The sequence below is a fragment of the Mycetomoellerius zeteki genome, unplaced genomic scaffold, assembly GCF_001594055.1.
Source record: "Mycetomoellerius zeteki isolate Tzet28-1 unplaced genomic scaffold, Tzet1.0 scaffold179, whole genome shotgun sequence".
Taxonomy (NCBI): Eukaryota; Metazoa; Arthropoda; class Insecta; order Hymenoptera; family Formicidae; genus Mycetomoellerius; species Mycetomoellerius zeteki.
In genome coordinates, this window is record NW_017256747.1 from 92,113 (window position 1) to 106,477 (window position 14,365).

At 33.5% G+C, this 14,365-nt stretch overlaps 2 protein-coding genes across 5 annotated transcripts in view; one reads left to right on the forward strand and one right to left on the reverse strand.

The window, feature by feature from the left end:
• The window catches only part of raskol (Ras GTPase-activating protein raskol), a 350,704-nt gene that overhangs the window by 76,446 nt on the left and 259,893 nt on the right, over positions 1-14,365 (reverse strand). The gene's annotated exons all lie outside the window — the stretch shown is intronic.
• On the forward strand, positions 5,534-10,926 carry LOC108721668 (uncharacterized). Its single transcript, XM_018446328.1, has 4 exons — positions 5,534-5,720; positions 9,541-9,646; positions 9,731-10,103; positions 10,137-10,926. Exons 1-4 carry the CDS (start codon positions 5,674-5,676, stop codon positions 10,841-10,843), a joined length of 1,233 nt encoding a protein of 410 aa, XP_018301830.1. The 5' UTR covers positions 5,534-5,673; the 3' UTR covers positions 10,844-10,926.

Sequence of the window (14,365 nt, forward strand, 5' to 3'; positions counted from 1 at the left end):
TGCTAGCTGAAAAATTCATATACTGCCGAATTTATATGCGGACGTAGAAATGCGTTCAAGGCTAGCAGTCAAAAGGACCAAGAAAAGATATGACTCGATAAATAACGTCGGCTCAGTGTGAACCGTTCGGATTTCAAACCACGTTCTCGTTCCTTGATAACCAGTCTCTGAGATGGCTTAGGATTTATATGTCGCGATCAGTTCGTCTACAAAAAACTCTCTTGAATTTCAGATATCCTTGCCGATCGAAATGCAAGTTTCATTAAGACAAAATATGTGCAAAATACAAGAGAGAGAGAAATGTTTAAAATTCATTTACAAATTAAATAAAGATCAATATTTGAGATCGACTTTAGTAACGCCTTTTTCGTTTACAAAAGTTTATTATGTGAAATTTTCATGATCTTTATCTCGTGTTTTCGCTCGAAACTGTTGTTTAAAAAATAAGAAGCCCTTTCAATCGTGTTCATATAGCGTTTCAGTAGATAATGCATTTGTTTGCTTTCACGAATGTCTCTCTTTCTATTTCCACAATTATAATTTATTCTAATCGTAATCGGGGAAAACGTGTGCGTTCACGCGATAATTCTTCGAAGTGCTCGTTGAAAGTAAACTTGTGTGAAAATTTCACTTCTACGCGTTAAATGTCTGCTCCTAGCTCGTACAATTTTCTCAATCTTTTTCTCTTTTTATTTTGTCAGGCAAACTAAAAAATTCATTTTCTATCATAAGATAAATAAAATTTTTACATATAAATGCTTTGGAGATGTATATAATTATCTAAACGACGCGTATAAAATTATAAAATTACATTTACGGTTGATTATATCTGTTAGATATAAATTTTATCAATCTCTTGATATCATGCATTAAATTTCTTTTTTAAAGAGTTTAATAAAATTTATAAAATTTATAAATAATTGTAAATATATTTAAGATTCTATACAGATTAATATACATATTAATATTAATTATATCTAGCGATATTTTTAAAAGAATTTAAATTGTAAAAATTAAAACATCAATGTCTTTTTGTAAGACAAAATATAAAATTATAATTTCATATATATCTCGTTGGTAATAAATATAGATAACAAACACATAAACATAGAACACAGAACAAAATTTAATGTTTAATCCGGATATTAGACCATGATATTCTTATGTATTTTGACGCTCTGAAACCAAATCCGATATCAAAATTGCTCCATCAAAAGTCAAAATTTTTTTTATCAATAGAAAATCTTGATTTTCTAATATTTTCAGAGTCGTTTATGGCCTGGTTTTTAATATGCAAGCTGAAAATGAGAGAAAGTAAGTTCAACGATAATATGCAAGCTTATACTACAGTTAATATGCAACTTGGTAGGTTATATATTATATATTGGAAAATCGAGCTAATGTTGCGTCAATAGAAAAAAAATTGTAACGCGATTTGGAGCATCGGATTCGCTTTTAAAGCATCAAAATACACAAGAATACCATGGTCTAATCTTTGAATAAAAAAAATTTTTTTATGTCTGTGTAGATATTCATGATCGATATACATAAATTATTTTCTATTAAATCCATATAAAAATAGATCAGCATATATGTTGTTTTTTATCCATCATATGTCTTTCGTATGTGTTTTAAAGCAACCTTCTACAGCGACTCCTTTCACTCTTGTATAACTGAAGCCAGTTTGATTTTTATAATAGATTTATCGATGTCGCAATATGTATCGATAAGAATATATTCGTATATATAATCAACGCTGTAATTATCGTTCATAATCAGCTAAGTAAATTGCGAGAAAGTAAGTTCGAAGTTTCGCTGACATTTATATATAACTGCGTATTATATAAAAACTCCAAATTACAATATTTTACTGAGCTCAAATAGATCGACGAATTCTATAAATGTCACAAAGAAATAACACAAATATAATTTAATGTATTCTCATCATAAAAAACGAACAAAATTTTTCGTAGAAATTCAGAAGTATGAAAATGGGAGATTTTTAATTGCATTATTACATCTTTGATTTATGCCGCCTATATATTGCGTAAATTTTTCAAGTCACAAATTTTTACACCGAGTCACAATGCAACTTCCGCGTGTCGTGAGACACGATCGTTCGTGTCGTTTGCGACATCACTAATTGTAATAATACGAAAGATCCGGCGCTGGCGCTGAACGCGCTTTCCTCATCGTGGAGATTGACGCGCTATGCCGCCGCCCGCGCCGCTTAAAATGAATAATGACCCGAAGCCGGGTGTACAGATGCGATTGTAAAGCGAGCAAAGCGAGCAATCTCGTGGATTGCGGATTCTCTTTGCGCTGCCCACACGCTGCACACAGGAAATTTCATTTTGCATGTTACGATCGGATTCGTACTTTCAAATTTATTGTAGTGAATAAGGGTAGTTCTGTATAGAAAATTTCATTACCGAGAAAATCGATTTTGTTATTGAGAATGCGCTGAATTTCCACGCTAGCAACAGGAATCGAACGATTTCTGACAAAAAAATGTATCGTTTCCCATGAATTAAAATTTGTGTGACCAGAAATTTTGTGTGTATACCGAGTCTTTATTTAAAAATGTGGGAAACACTCCGGAAAAAGCACGAGTGTTGGACGTCCGTCCCTTTTCATTTCTCAACCTTTTATTAGGTGCATAATGCAATTAGCATTTTATGACAGTGCTGCCTGGGAAATGCATTTACAAGCACGTTTTCGACGTCACTACTTATCTCCCTCGCACCAAAAGCAGACGTCTGAGCACGTGCCTTTGAAGCTGATGTTCGCAACATCCGCCGTGCACGACAGGGAATCTTAACGACCTGTACTTAAACGAGTTAGACAGCACTGATCCTAGTATAATATGGCAATTAAACACTTTTTTTTCTAGTCACGAGACTAATAGAATGCTTAGAGAAAATGATTGAAAGAACGTGAATCGACATAAAAAATTTTCGCAATATATACGATTCGTCCTAATAAAATTTTCATTATTATTGCAACAATGGCGGTGGATGTATAATAAAAATAGTGATATATTATTATTTATAAATACAAAAGTAACTGTAATAGATTGCTTTGCAATATTACAAATCACGAACAGTATAAAAATGGAGAAATTATAAATATACATTTATTTCTTACGATACATAAATCACCTCCAATATTAGCCAAATAAATTGAATGTGGGATGATTTAATATTCTTTTGATATTATTTGATGCTTATGTTTCATCACAATTAGATTATAATTTGCATAACAAGCTCAAAATGTAGCTAATATGAGAATATATAAATATGAGAAGAAAATATTCGTTTTTTCAGTTAATGTGTATTTGCGTGTGTTTGTAAACTTTTTATACTATTCGAATCTTGCGATTACACACATCAGTACGGGCATAAAAATTGTAATTACTTGCAGGAAATTACAAGATCGTGGTCTTGCACTCGATCTCAGAAGTGATTAAATGTTAAGCATAACTTCCTGTACGGTATTCTCCCGTACAGTGAAACTCGACGCAAGTATAAGGAATTAACGAACTATATGTGGCGTACGTTTTTGGATATATAGAATATAATTATTGTAATTATCAATTAATTTAACAATCGACAATAATTAAAAATAAGCGCATACATAAGTATCGAAGACAAGGAAAAAACCTATGCATAACATAATATACACTATCGATAGACATACATACAATATTTATGTTAAAAATGCATTAGTGTGAAGAATGTTTCCTTGCTGTTCTTATAAACTTGATTTGTTACCTTATTAGACGATCGGAGCTAATAATTTCGGTGTAATATATTTCGATAATAACGGTAGACTAATTATCAGAATATATTAATCCTGGTTATTCTGGTAATTTTGACTACAAATTATATTTATGTGTTGTGTGTGTGTGTGTGTTGTATATTATGGAGATATAAAAACAAAATATCTTTGCAAATAAATATAGTCATTTTTTTCGTATTTATACCACACAAGTCTAAAATTACATATTCAAAAATTTTTATTTTAAATTGAAACTTATAACTCTTGAGGTACTTGCAATATACGAGATCACGTTTACTGCATTACCGATTAGTAAAAAAAATACGTAGGTACGTGATTAGAGCGACGTAATTATTAGCTGTGGTGTACAAAGATGCGGCGCGATTGACCGACCATACATTCCATTACGCATCCTATTATCGGCGGCAATTAACGTGGCGCTATCTCAATTCCGGTTCCTCGACCGTACGCAGGGAGTAAACGTCGGATTTTACGGCGAGATTAAGCAGGGGAGAAAGGAGAGAAGAGGAAGGGAGATTAAAGAGCGCGGGGGATGAGCATTGAAGGAACATGAATTACGTGTGGGAAGACGGAGTCTTAGAGGAGTGCGTGTAGGCGAAGTCTCGGCGAGCGTCACCGTCCATCCTTCGTTTTTCTCATCCCTCATTTTTTTGCAGTCGCTACCACGTCGTGTCTTGACAACGCTGCCAAAAGAAGAATGATGACGAAGATGGTTCGAAGACAGGCTAAAGTGAGGATAGCGATGTAGACAAGCGACAGAATCAATTTGTTCAGACTAGACCTCAAATTTAATTCCGTGTTTCCTATATCGCGTACTAGATAGTTTCTAGATTCTTCCTATCAGTTTTTAATTAAAATTTAAAATAAAAGTATATGTTATATTAACTATTAATTCTTACTATTAATTCTTTTTAGTATAAAAACTATAATTGAAAATGATTAAATAAAAGAAGATAGTTGGATAAGCAAATTCTACGTTTTAACCTGTGATTAATTTATGATAATTAATTCATTAATATTATACAGATATTGGACTATAAATTTTATAATTCATTCTAAACTATCCTTCTGATATGATCTTTGCATAAAAATTAAATCAATTGAGATAAAGATTGTTATTCAGATACAGAGGAGCAAGAATCGCGAACAAACTTGTCGACATCGACCGTTACTCCCGTTTTCTGCAGAGCGAAAGGCCCTGCGGCTTGTCGCATATGCGAAGTCGCTTTTATGCTTGTTCTACCGTTCAAGCGGAACGAAACCGCATAGGTGCTGTCTGTTGCGCTGTTTGAACAAACGAATGCCACGACAAGCTGATATTATCTGCAATATTTAAACATACACTGAAAAAAAAGATTGGCTGCTGCAGTAAATTAGATGGTTAAATATGGCATAGCATTTTTAATTGGTTGCAGTAGCCAATTTTTGGTTGTGTTACTTGCTCGGTTGATGCCGAACTTATCTTTAAACTTGTCGAATTTTCTAATTATCTGCAGAATGAAAAAAGTAGGTATCTTTACGTTGCACAAAGTATTTTTTTATGAATCAAGATTCATTCATAATAATCAAGAGAGTCAAGATCAATACATAAAGATTTAAGTGTAAAAAGATTTAAGTAAATAAAACGGATGAGAAAAGAATTGATAAATAAATCGAATTTGGAAATAAAGACTCGATTTTATTTTCATTCATCTCGAAAAGACGTCGCTTTGTTAATTGTAATTAACTTCAAGTGATAACGAAGTGTCAAAATTCCAGTTACAATACACAAAATTTCAGGAGTTACAAAATAGATAAATTAACGGTTTAAAGAGATCTTCAAAAATCTTTAACGAAGAACACAGAGAAGCGAAAACAGCAGATTTCTACAAGATGACAAAAGTTCTCGAAACGATCGGCAAAGTTACCCACATTAACCTGTATGTTTAATAGTTGTAATAATTTTTGCTTAAAAGTCCTCAATATAGAGAAACAGAAAGATGAAATCGGAACAGAAAATTAAATCTTTACTCGATGGCAAATTTTCGGAAAGTTAAATCTATGCAAATTGTCGTAAAATCATCGTGGAATAACAAGTCATGACGAAAAATTATGGATCGTTAAAAAATGATGTACGTCCTTGTGATGATAATGAATATTTTAGCGCGTACATCATAAATGATCTATTAGTGTTCAACACTCATAATAGCCCTATACAAAAATCGCACGTTATCGTCGTTCCCCTTGTTAGAAATGATTATTCATTATTAGACCCTAAAGTGGGATGCATTATGGGCGTGCAGTCATATGAAATCGAGCGAAAAAATTTGTACAGAGCCGAATGAGGGCAGCTGTAACATAATGTCGGTAGCTTCTTTCTTCATAGGGGAGTAGTGGAGCGATTTGCATATGCTTGCCGGACATTGGGTAGCATGCTTATTTTAGGATTTGAATCGATTGACGGGACGAAGAGATGGACGAACGAACAGACGGACCAGTTTAGTGACCGGTGCGAAATTCGTAAGCATTCGACAATGAGAATCGCATTTGTGATCACGTACCGCGAAGCAACTTTCGTGACTGGCATTGTCACGCATTATTCCGGCTTTACACCTTCATGTGTCGATTATCATAGTCATTGTATGTGCCATTTTCAGTCATTAATATAAATAGGATTTTTCATTTCTCGCGCGATTGACATTTAAAATTAAATATTTCACATTTATTTTTTGCTAAGATATTTTCACATATAATAGTATATTCATGTTAGTGTATATTTTAGGCAAGATCCAGAAACCGAAGTTATGTCTGACATTTGTGATAAGATTAGTAAACGGTGAAAGAAAACTTCGCGATCTCGAGCAAGAAAATTAATTATTTCGTAGAGTTTAATTTTAACATAAGATTTTAGGATCTCTGGTCTTCCTTAAAAATTCATAAAAGATAAAATTATATGCACAATTATTTCACTCAAGTATTAATATTAAACAAAGCTGCATCATATTGCACATGGTACTTGTAAGATTTTGACAGTTACAAATCTTCAAACAGCAATGTTGAATGGCGCTATTCATTCAGAAACAGCCTTTTATGAATCACGAGATTCCATTCATTCTCTTAGCAATGCCACAAAAAAGACCGGACGATGGACGACGTCTCTGTATTTCGCTTGCGGGCTAAATCGTCGGGAAAGAAATGTCACAGACTCGTCTCCGTTAATTCGCGATGACGTACGTGAGCCGTAAATGAGTCATCATGAAAGAGAGGCTTGTCTCCCTTTACCACGCTCTCTTTGCCTTTTTGCAATATTTCCTACTTTTCTGTCTTCTGCATATCTTCTTCCTTCCTTCGAGCAGCTGCGTCCTATGAGATCGTCTTCCCTTTTTTATTTCCCTCATTCTGCCTCTTTTACCTCGCTTTCTTATTCATCGCGCATATTTTTCTCCACCCTTTAACGCACGCCATGAGTAAATACCGTGAAGCCGCCACTTTGTCATGCATTATTTTCTATATAGCCAACAATTAAAATATCAACGTATTACACGATTGCAATTAAGTTGCGGTCGTGTATTGTTACTATTAATATACTTAGGACAGAGACTTTTCTTTTAAATTGATGATGCTATCAAATATTTTTATTTATTATTTCATATATAGTTTTTATTTTGTATTTTCGACATTACGCAAAGTTTCGATTATAAATGTGAAACACATATAAGTCTGTATAAGCCTTAAAGATAACTTGTTTCTAAAAAAAAAAATGTAGAATGTTATCCATGATAAAAAATAGTTGCTACATTATTCAATTATGCGACGGTAAATGCAAACTGGAATTATCGCTTGTCGAAGCGGTGTGAAATGCAAGCTGCCCAACGTAATGTGATTGCAAGCAGATATTCTGTAGAAAAAATATCTTTCTACCGGTTAACAAGCCGGCAACAGGCAGCACAGTCACCGATCGAAGTCGCCGAGCGATACAAGACGCGTAATTCGAGCCTGAGCAAGCATCACGACCTTGAGAAACTTTACCACGTACCGCAAAGGTCCCGAGTCTTTCTTTTCTCTTTCGATTTGGACCGCGATCGAAGACCGCGACATTTAACGCAAAATTTATTAGAGAAGGCGTGGCTAAGGGATTTAAAGTAGAGATTTCTAAAGATTCGGGCTATCGCGAGATAAAGACGTCATAAGTTCGAATATGCGATACGAGCTGTATGTTATTCGATTCGATAGTTTCGCGGCCTTGCATCGTCACGCTGCTCATCTACCATCACAATTCGCAGTATCCGCCGAGATTCACCGTGCTAGGGTGCCAGTTCGAAGTCGATTCAGTGTCCGCTGACACTACAGCAACCGCTCGGAATTCGTATTTAATTTACTGCACTGAAAGAAAAGATTGACTGAATATGGCATAGCATTTTTAATTGGCTGCAGCAGCTAATTTTTGGTTGTGTTAGCCTATCGACATTGCGGATAGGCTAATATAACCAAAAATCGGCTCCTGCAATTAAAAATGCTATGCCATATTTTACCATCTAAATTGCTGCAGCAGTCAGTCTTTTCTTCCAGTGTGATAGAGATGAAACCATCGTTCGATTCATTCCCAAGGTAAAACAAACCATGTAAATCTAACTGATACATTGATCGAATAAAAAATCGAAACTTAACATCTTGAAAATCGATTCAGTAAACAATGATAAAATCGTATTCTTTAAAAAAATTATCGCAAAAATAGATTCAGCAATATAAAAAATGTCAAAGAAAATATAAAAAATAACCTGTCTGTACCTACTAGTATAGATGCAATGCTTGCATTGCTGCAAGAGGCAACATTTTGAACAATATCTACATTAAGAAAGTGACAACGTGAATAAATAAGTGTAAATGAATAAATAATAAATAAGTACAAAAATAAAAACTACATTTTGTTTTTTTTGCAATTTTCTCCAAAACGAAGCAACACACTCTCGAAGTTTGGCTATATAACTGAAACACCTTATAGGAGCTTTCCAACAAGAGACACAGATGACACAGTGTAATACAGTGAATCATTACATCCTTGTTGTTCGCCAATGTTAAACACAGATATAATGATCACTATGTTACGCAATGTCGCTTGTTGGAAAGCTCTCTGTATGTATTGGCATTAAGTCGAAAGATATTTCTGCGGTACCTAATAAATTGGAAACGTTATGAAGTTAATCTTCTAACCGTGTTCGGGTCTTTTTTGAGCGTTTTTAAAAAGTTCTCGTGGTATTACAGTATTGTCAACAAAAAGATCAAGGTTTGAACATAGTCAATGATATATGATACGAATACGGGTAGAGGGTTAAAGGAGAAAACGTAAGAAAGAAACAAATAACGTATCTGCTCATTTAATATGATAAATATCCGAAGTACATAAATTTAGTTCAAACTTCGCAGCATATTGAAATTTCGCAAAGACAGATGCATCTTTTTGCAACAGTTGGCACTACTAGTATCAACCATTGCAGAAATATAAAGAGTGCTCATATTACTTGCAGTGCTCATAATACCCAATCCTACTCTATATCACAGCTAAGAAACAACGAAATTAAAATATTCAAAATAGTAATACTTTGTAATTTATATATAGCAAATATATGTGTATCTACAGATATTTGATATAATACATATATCTATTATATGGTTGACTTGATTCTAACGAAACGACGTATGCACGAATTAAACAATAGCTAGGAAATTTTTATCATAATTTGCAATTTTTTTTATTTTCAGAGTGACACCGCGACGCAAAGACATAAAGCAACAAGTTAGCTCGATTGATACTTCTCAACTTCGGAATGATAAATTTATCTTACTTCCAACAACTTATATTCTAAAATCTTATGACCACATTAATGACTCAACAGCTTTAACTGATAAAGTAAGAGTACCGATAAAAACTGCCTCCTCTACGATTCTAAAAACTGACAAGCACGAAAAGCAACTCGGCCACTCCAGCTCTAAAATATTGCATTGTTCATCATCAAAAAATATTTTAAAGACATCTTACTGCGATGATGACAAATCATCTAAGCAGCCAATGATTTTTATCAAATGCATTACAGCACCAAAGGGTCCTTTGGCTAGAGCTATTCAGTGTTCAACAAAGATAAGCAAAGATAAAACTAATTACTGTATTCATTTAGAATCAAAGTTAAAAAAAGATAGTTCTTACAAAAGTATTCAGTCAACTGATTCCTCTAAGAAGATTTTTGATAAAAAAACGAAGGTTTCTTGTAAAGGAGCTCTTTCAAAACAAAGCGTTTCACGTCGAAAGTTGAAACCGGAAGTGATACACCATTCCCCTCCAGACTGTAAACTTGCACGTCCAGATAAAGCAGATTTGAAAATTGATATCTTGTTCTTGCCAGAGATGAAGGATCCACTTTCTCACATAACCCGTAAGAACGGTCTTGATCCTTTCGAAATACCAAGTTCCTTGAAAAAACTCTCAAGAAGATACAAGAAACGAATATGTTCAGCCAGTTGTTGCCAGCCAGTCCGATCAGCAACCAAGGATGTTTGCAGCGATTTCTTTCGCACTAAAGCTTTGGCATTAGATACAAAGTCTTCGTCAAAAGAAAGATGTACGATGCAAAAACGTCTCGAAGGTCAACGACTTCAACGTTTGCCTTCAGAGCAAATACTGCGAACTGAGATCACGCGGATAGAATCCGCGAAGTCGGACAAAGCATCGGCGTGTCAGAAATCAGCGGTAGCCTTTAGGCGTGCTTGCTTAACGCCTGAGATTTCCGGGGATACATCGCGCTTGCCCAGCTCGCAAGAGTTGCTCACTCGCTACGGGAAGGACATTCCGGTCTATCAATTGGAAAGATACGAGGCTTGTCGCTCCAAAAGAAACGGTCTTCAAGACGAATGTATTCCACCGCTATTACGAGCTATATTGAAAAAAGAGGAGCAGAAACGCACTTTGGACAAGTGCAGCAAAAAAAGAGAACAGAACGTAGATCAATTAGATCAAAATAGAATGGGCGAATCAATGAATCCAATTCAATTTTTGTTGTATGTAGAATAATATTTAAAATCAAGAGAATTTTAAAAATGAATTTTATAAAAATTTTATAAAAACCGGAAAACAATTATGTTCGCGATTGTTCGACAACAATATGCACAAAGATATATTATTAAATTGTTAACTTTTAATTGTTAACGTTATTGAACTGTAATTTTTTCATATAAAATATATATCTGTTTTACATAGCTGCAATTGTCAAAAGTTTTATAAAAATAACGGATACTTTATATATTTTGAAAAAAATATAATTTTATTTAACATACTTCGAAGATGAATACGTTTGCAGATAATGGTGCCAAATATATTACGAAAATCTATCGCGTTAAATAATAATAATAATAATGGACAAGATTTTATGATCATTATTGTAATTTCAAAAAGCAAGATATTAAAAAAAATGTATTCCAAAATCAGTAGCATCCATTATTAATTAATGTTAAACATTTATTGATGTTAAATTAAAAAATTTTTTTCGAATCACAGGAAAAAAGCTCTCTTTTAAAATATTCAAATCGAAAGGATTATGTGCGGACATAGTTTATATCGATTGCAATTGTTATTATCGGAATGCATTCGGCGCAATTGCTCGCAAATTTTATACGGCTGGAATATTATGCATCGTATAATAGCAAAACGAATACGATTTAATCTCGATATGGTGAAACTGAAATTTTTTTAACCGGTTATATAAAACATGCTTTCTCTAATTTAATTTGCTTTCATTTGGCAAATAATACGGTTTTAAAAATATTAATATATGCGATAAAAAAATTTATAAAATCATAATACTGCATTTAATATTAAAATTAGAAATTATAATATTTACTAAAGCAATTTTTTTATAAGATAAAATATAATTTTCAGTTAATGCGTTAATCATATTCCACAGAATAGAAAAAGTCTATAAAGTTACGTTATATGACCTCGGTGGTATATCTAGGGTGCATTTTATTAAAAAATGGAAAATTGTGCACGACATACTATGTCAGATATTTTCGTTTGATGGTGCAAAAGAGGACCGCTGGTTGAAATTTCAAAAAAAGCCTAAGAATAATAAAGATAATAAAAGTGTTGAGAAGGGCTACGAACCATAAGAAAACAATATTTAAATTGAAGATATAATATTTAGATCTAAGAGAAGCGTTAATTAACTCTAACATAAAAATAACACTTTCGCATTTGGAACTTTGTACGGGAAATATGATATGAATGTATAAATGTCACGCGTAACGGATTAGTATTCCTTTCACACAGTTTCCTCACATCGAGTACATACAACCAAACGCTTCTACTTTATGATTCTCTGCGTACCACGACGGGCAAGTTACGGCGATAACAGAGAAATAAACAAAACGTTGAGCCTAGCCGGAAGTCGTCACGTGTAGGTGCTCGCTCGCGCAACGTTGAAAGGCGACTTTATTTCCGGACCGTCGAACAAATACGCCGAAATGCGTTGAAGGTACATATGCTTGCTCGGTAACAGAATCTAAAATTAGAGCGAACTATCCCGGCTTCTCTGCACTCCCAACGGATTCTATTTGCATACGTTCACATAGCTTACTATAAAGTTGTAAATCGTATTAATCCTTTATTATTGTAAAATGTATAATGCAGTTCTTCATTAAATAAAAAATATAAAAATATAAAAGCTTATTCCTCTTTTATATCCTATTATTTTTGCCTTTGAAAAAAGAGATCCAAACATGTACAATCTAATTTAACTTACGTTTGTAATATATATAAGATAAAAATGTCGCTTGACATTGTTTAAAAATTAAAAAGAGCGATACCTATAAACTCTACTACTAAACTTACTACATTATACTAACTGTAAAATTTACAAAAAATCGTAGATATTTACGAATAATCGTCTTACGATACATACGCATAAAATTAAAATACTAGTCATAAGTTTTTATATATACAAGTTTTACGAGAATACGTTGCGAGTCTTACGATTCTGCTTAGAATTGACCCATTAGTTTGCGCTTCGGCGGAGGTTTGCCACAATAAGCTCACGCGAGCGAGAAATGCGTCTTATTCTGGGCTTAAAAACGGTGCAATGGCCCGGGTGGTCGACGATGAGATCTACATGGAGAACTACACGTGAATCGATATGAACGCACGTGCGGAGACACCGGAACGGCTCGCGTCGGACAGGAAATATAACGGAGTGCGCGTAGGAAATCTACGACCGCGCTACCACTTCCGTTACCTTCACGCTCTCCGGAGCGAGCATTTGCATCGAACATATTTGCATCGCGACGACGGGTCCTGAATAGAAAGAAAGAAAAGAGAAGGGAAAAAAGTGAGAAATACAGCAACGCCGGTCTAAAGTAACCATGCCGATGTTTCTCGCGACTCCTCCCTTTATCTGCCATACCTTGCGCTCGCGTTCGTTCACGAGATAGAAATTCCGTGCTCTCCGCCACGCCAGGAATGCTCTTACCAACGCCTAGGAATAAATTTGCAAATACTATTTAAACGTTTTACAAACTGTCTCGATATCGCGCCGACAGACTGTAGTTTAAATTATATTTTTCCAAATATGTCAACAAAATATTATATATGACAATATTTTTACCGATAAAGGAACATTTTTTCTATTTCCTTAATCAAAATAATAACTAAACTCATTATTATTAATAGTTACAAAATTTTTACTTTTTCTTTAATATAACAGGCTATTATTTTTTTTTAATCCTTGCCTCTCATCATTCCATGTTTAGTTTTGATGTAAAGTTCGCGGAAGATGGGAGTGATTTAATATGTAGCAATTAGTAGAAGAACCAGCGCAAATAGTTAACAGTTACGTATATCGTTCAAAACATAAACTTTGGCTACGATCAAGTAGGCTGATGAAGCTTTTTTACCACTTCCAGGACATCATGCACGAAGTTACAAGGTGTGCCTTGGAAGCGCTTGTATCTCTCCGACATATCGTCGACAGGTATTAATTCACTCACTGATGTGAGTGCGATTTCAAACTTCGTATTGATGCGTAGCGTAGAACAACTGCACTGTATAATTTATGCGTGATAATTATAACGAGCGGTAAGTCACCTCTTGCCTAGATATATGATTCGTATAAAAATTCGTATAAACTGCATTCTTCAATACAATATGCATCATTATTACTTGTATATCATAATGCAATCTTAGTTAAATAATAATTTGAAAAATAACAAACGTAACAGCTAATAATTTTTTTTGCATTATTTTTACTTTATGATGTTTCCGAAGAAAAAAAACAGAAATAGAATATATATATATTTATAAAATGTATATATCTATTCTAAAAAAAGATATTTATACCTATCATAATTTTGTTCTCTTATACAGTTTATATAATTTTTTTTATAGTATTTATTATTTTCATATTTATTAAAATTAAATTATGTTACTTAAATATTAAAATACTTACGATTTCTAATATCATATAAATAATAATATTAAATTTAAAACGGAAAAGTTTTCTTGCTCATAAATTTTATTTTGATCACAATACGAACATCATTCTTT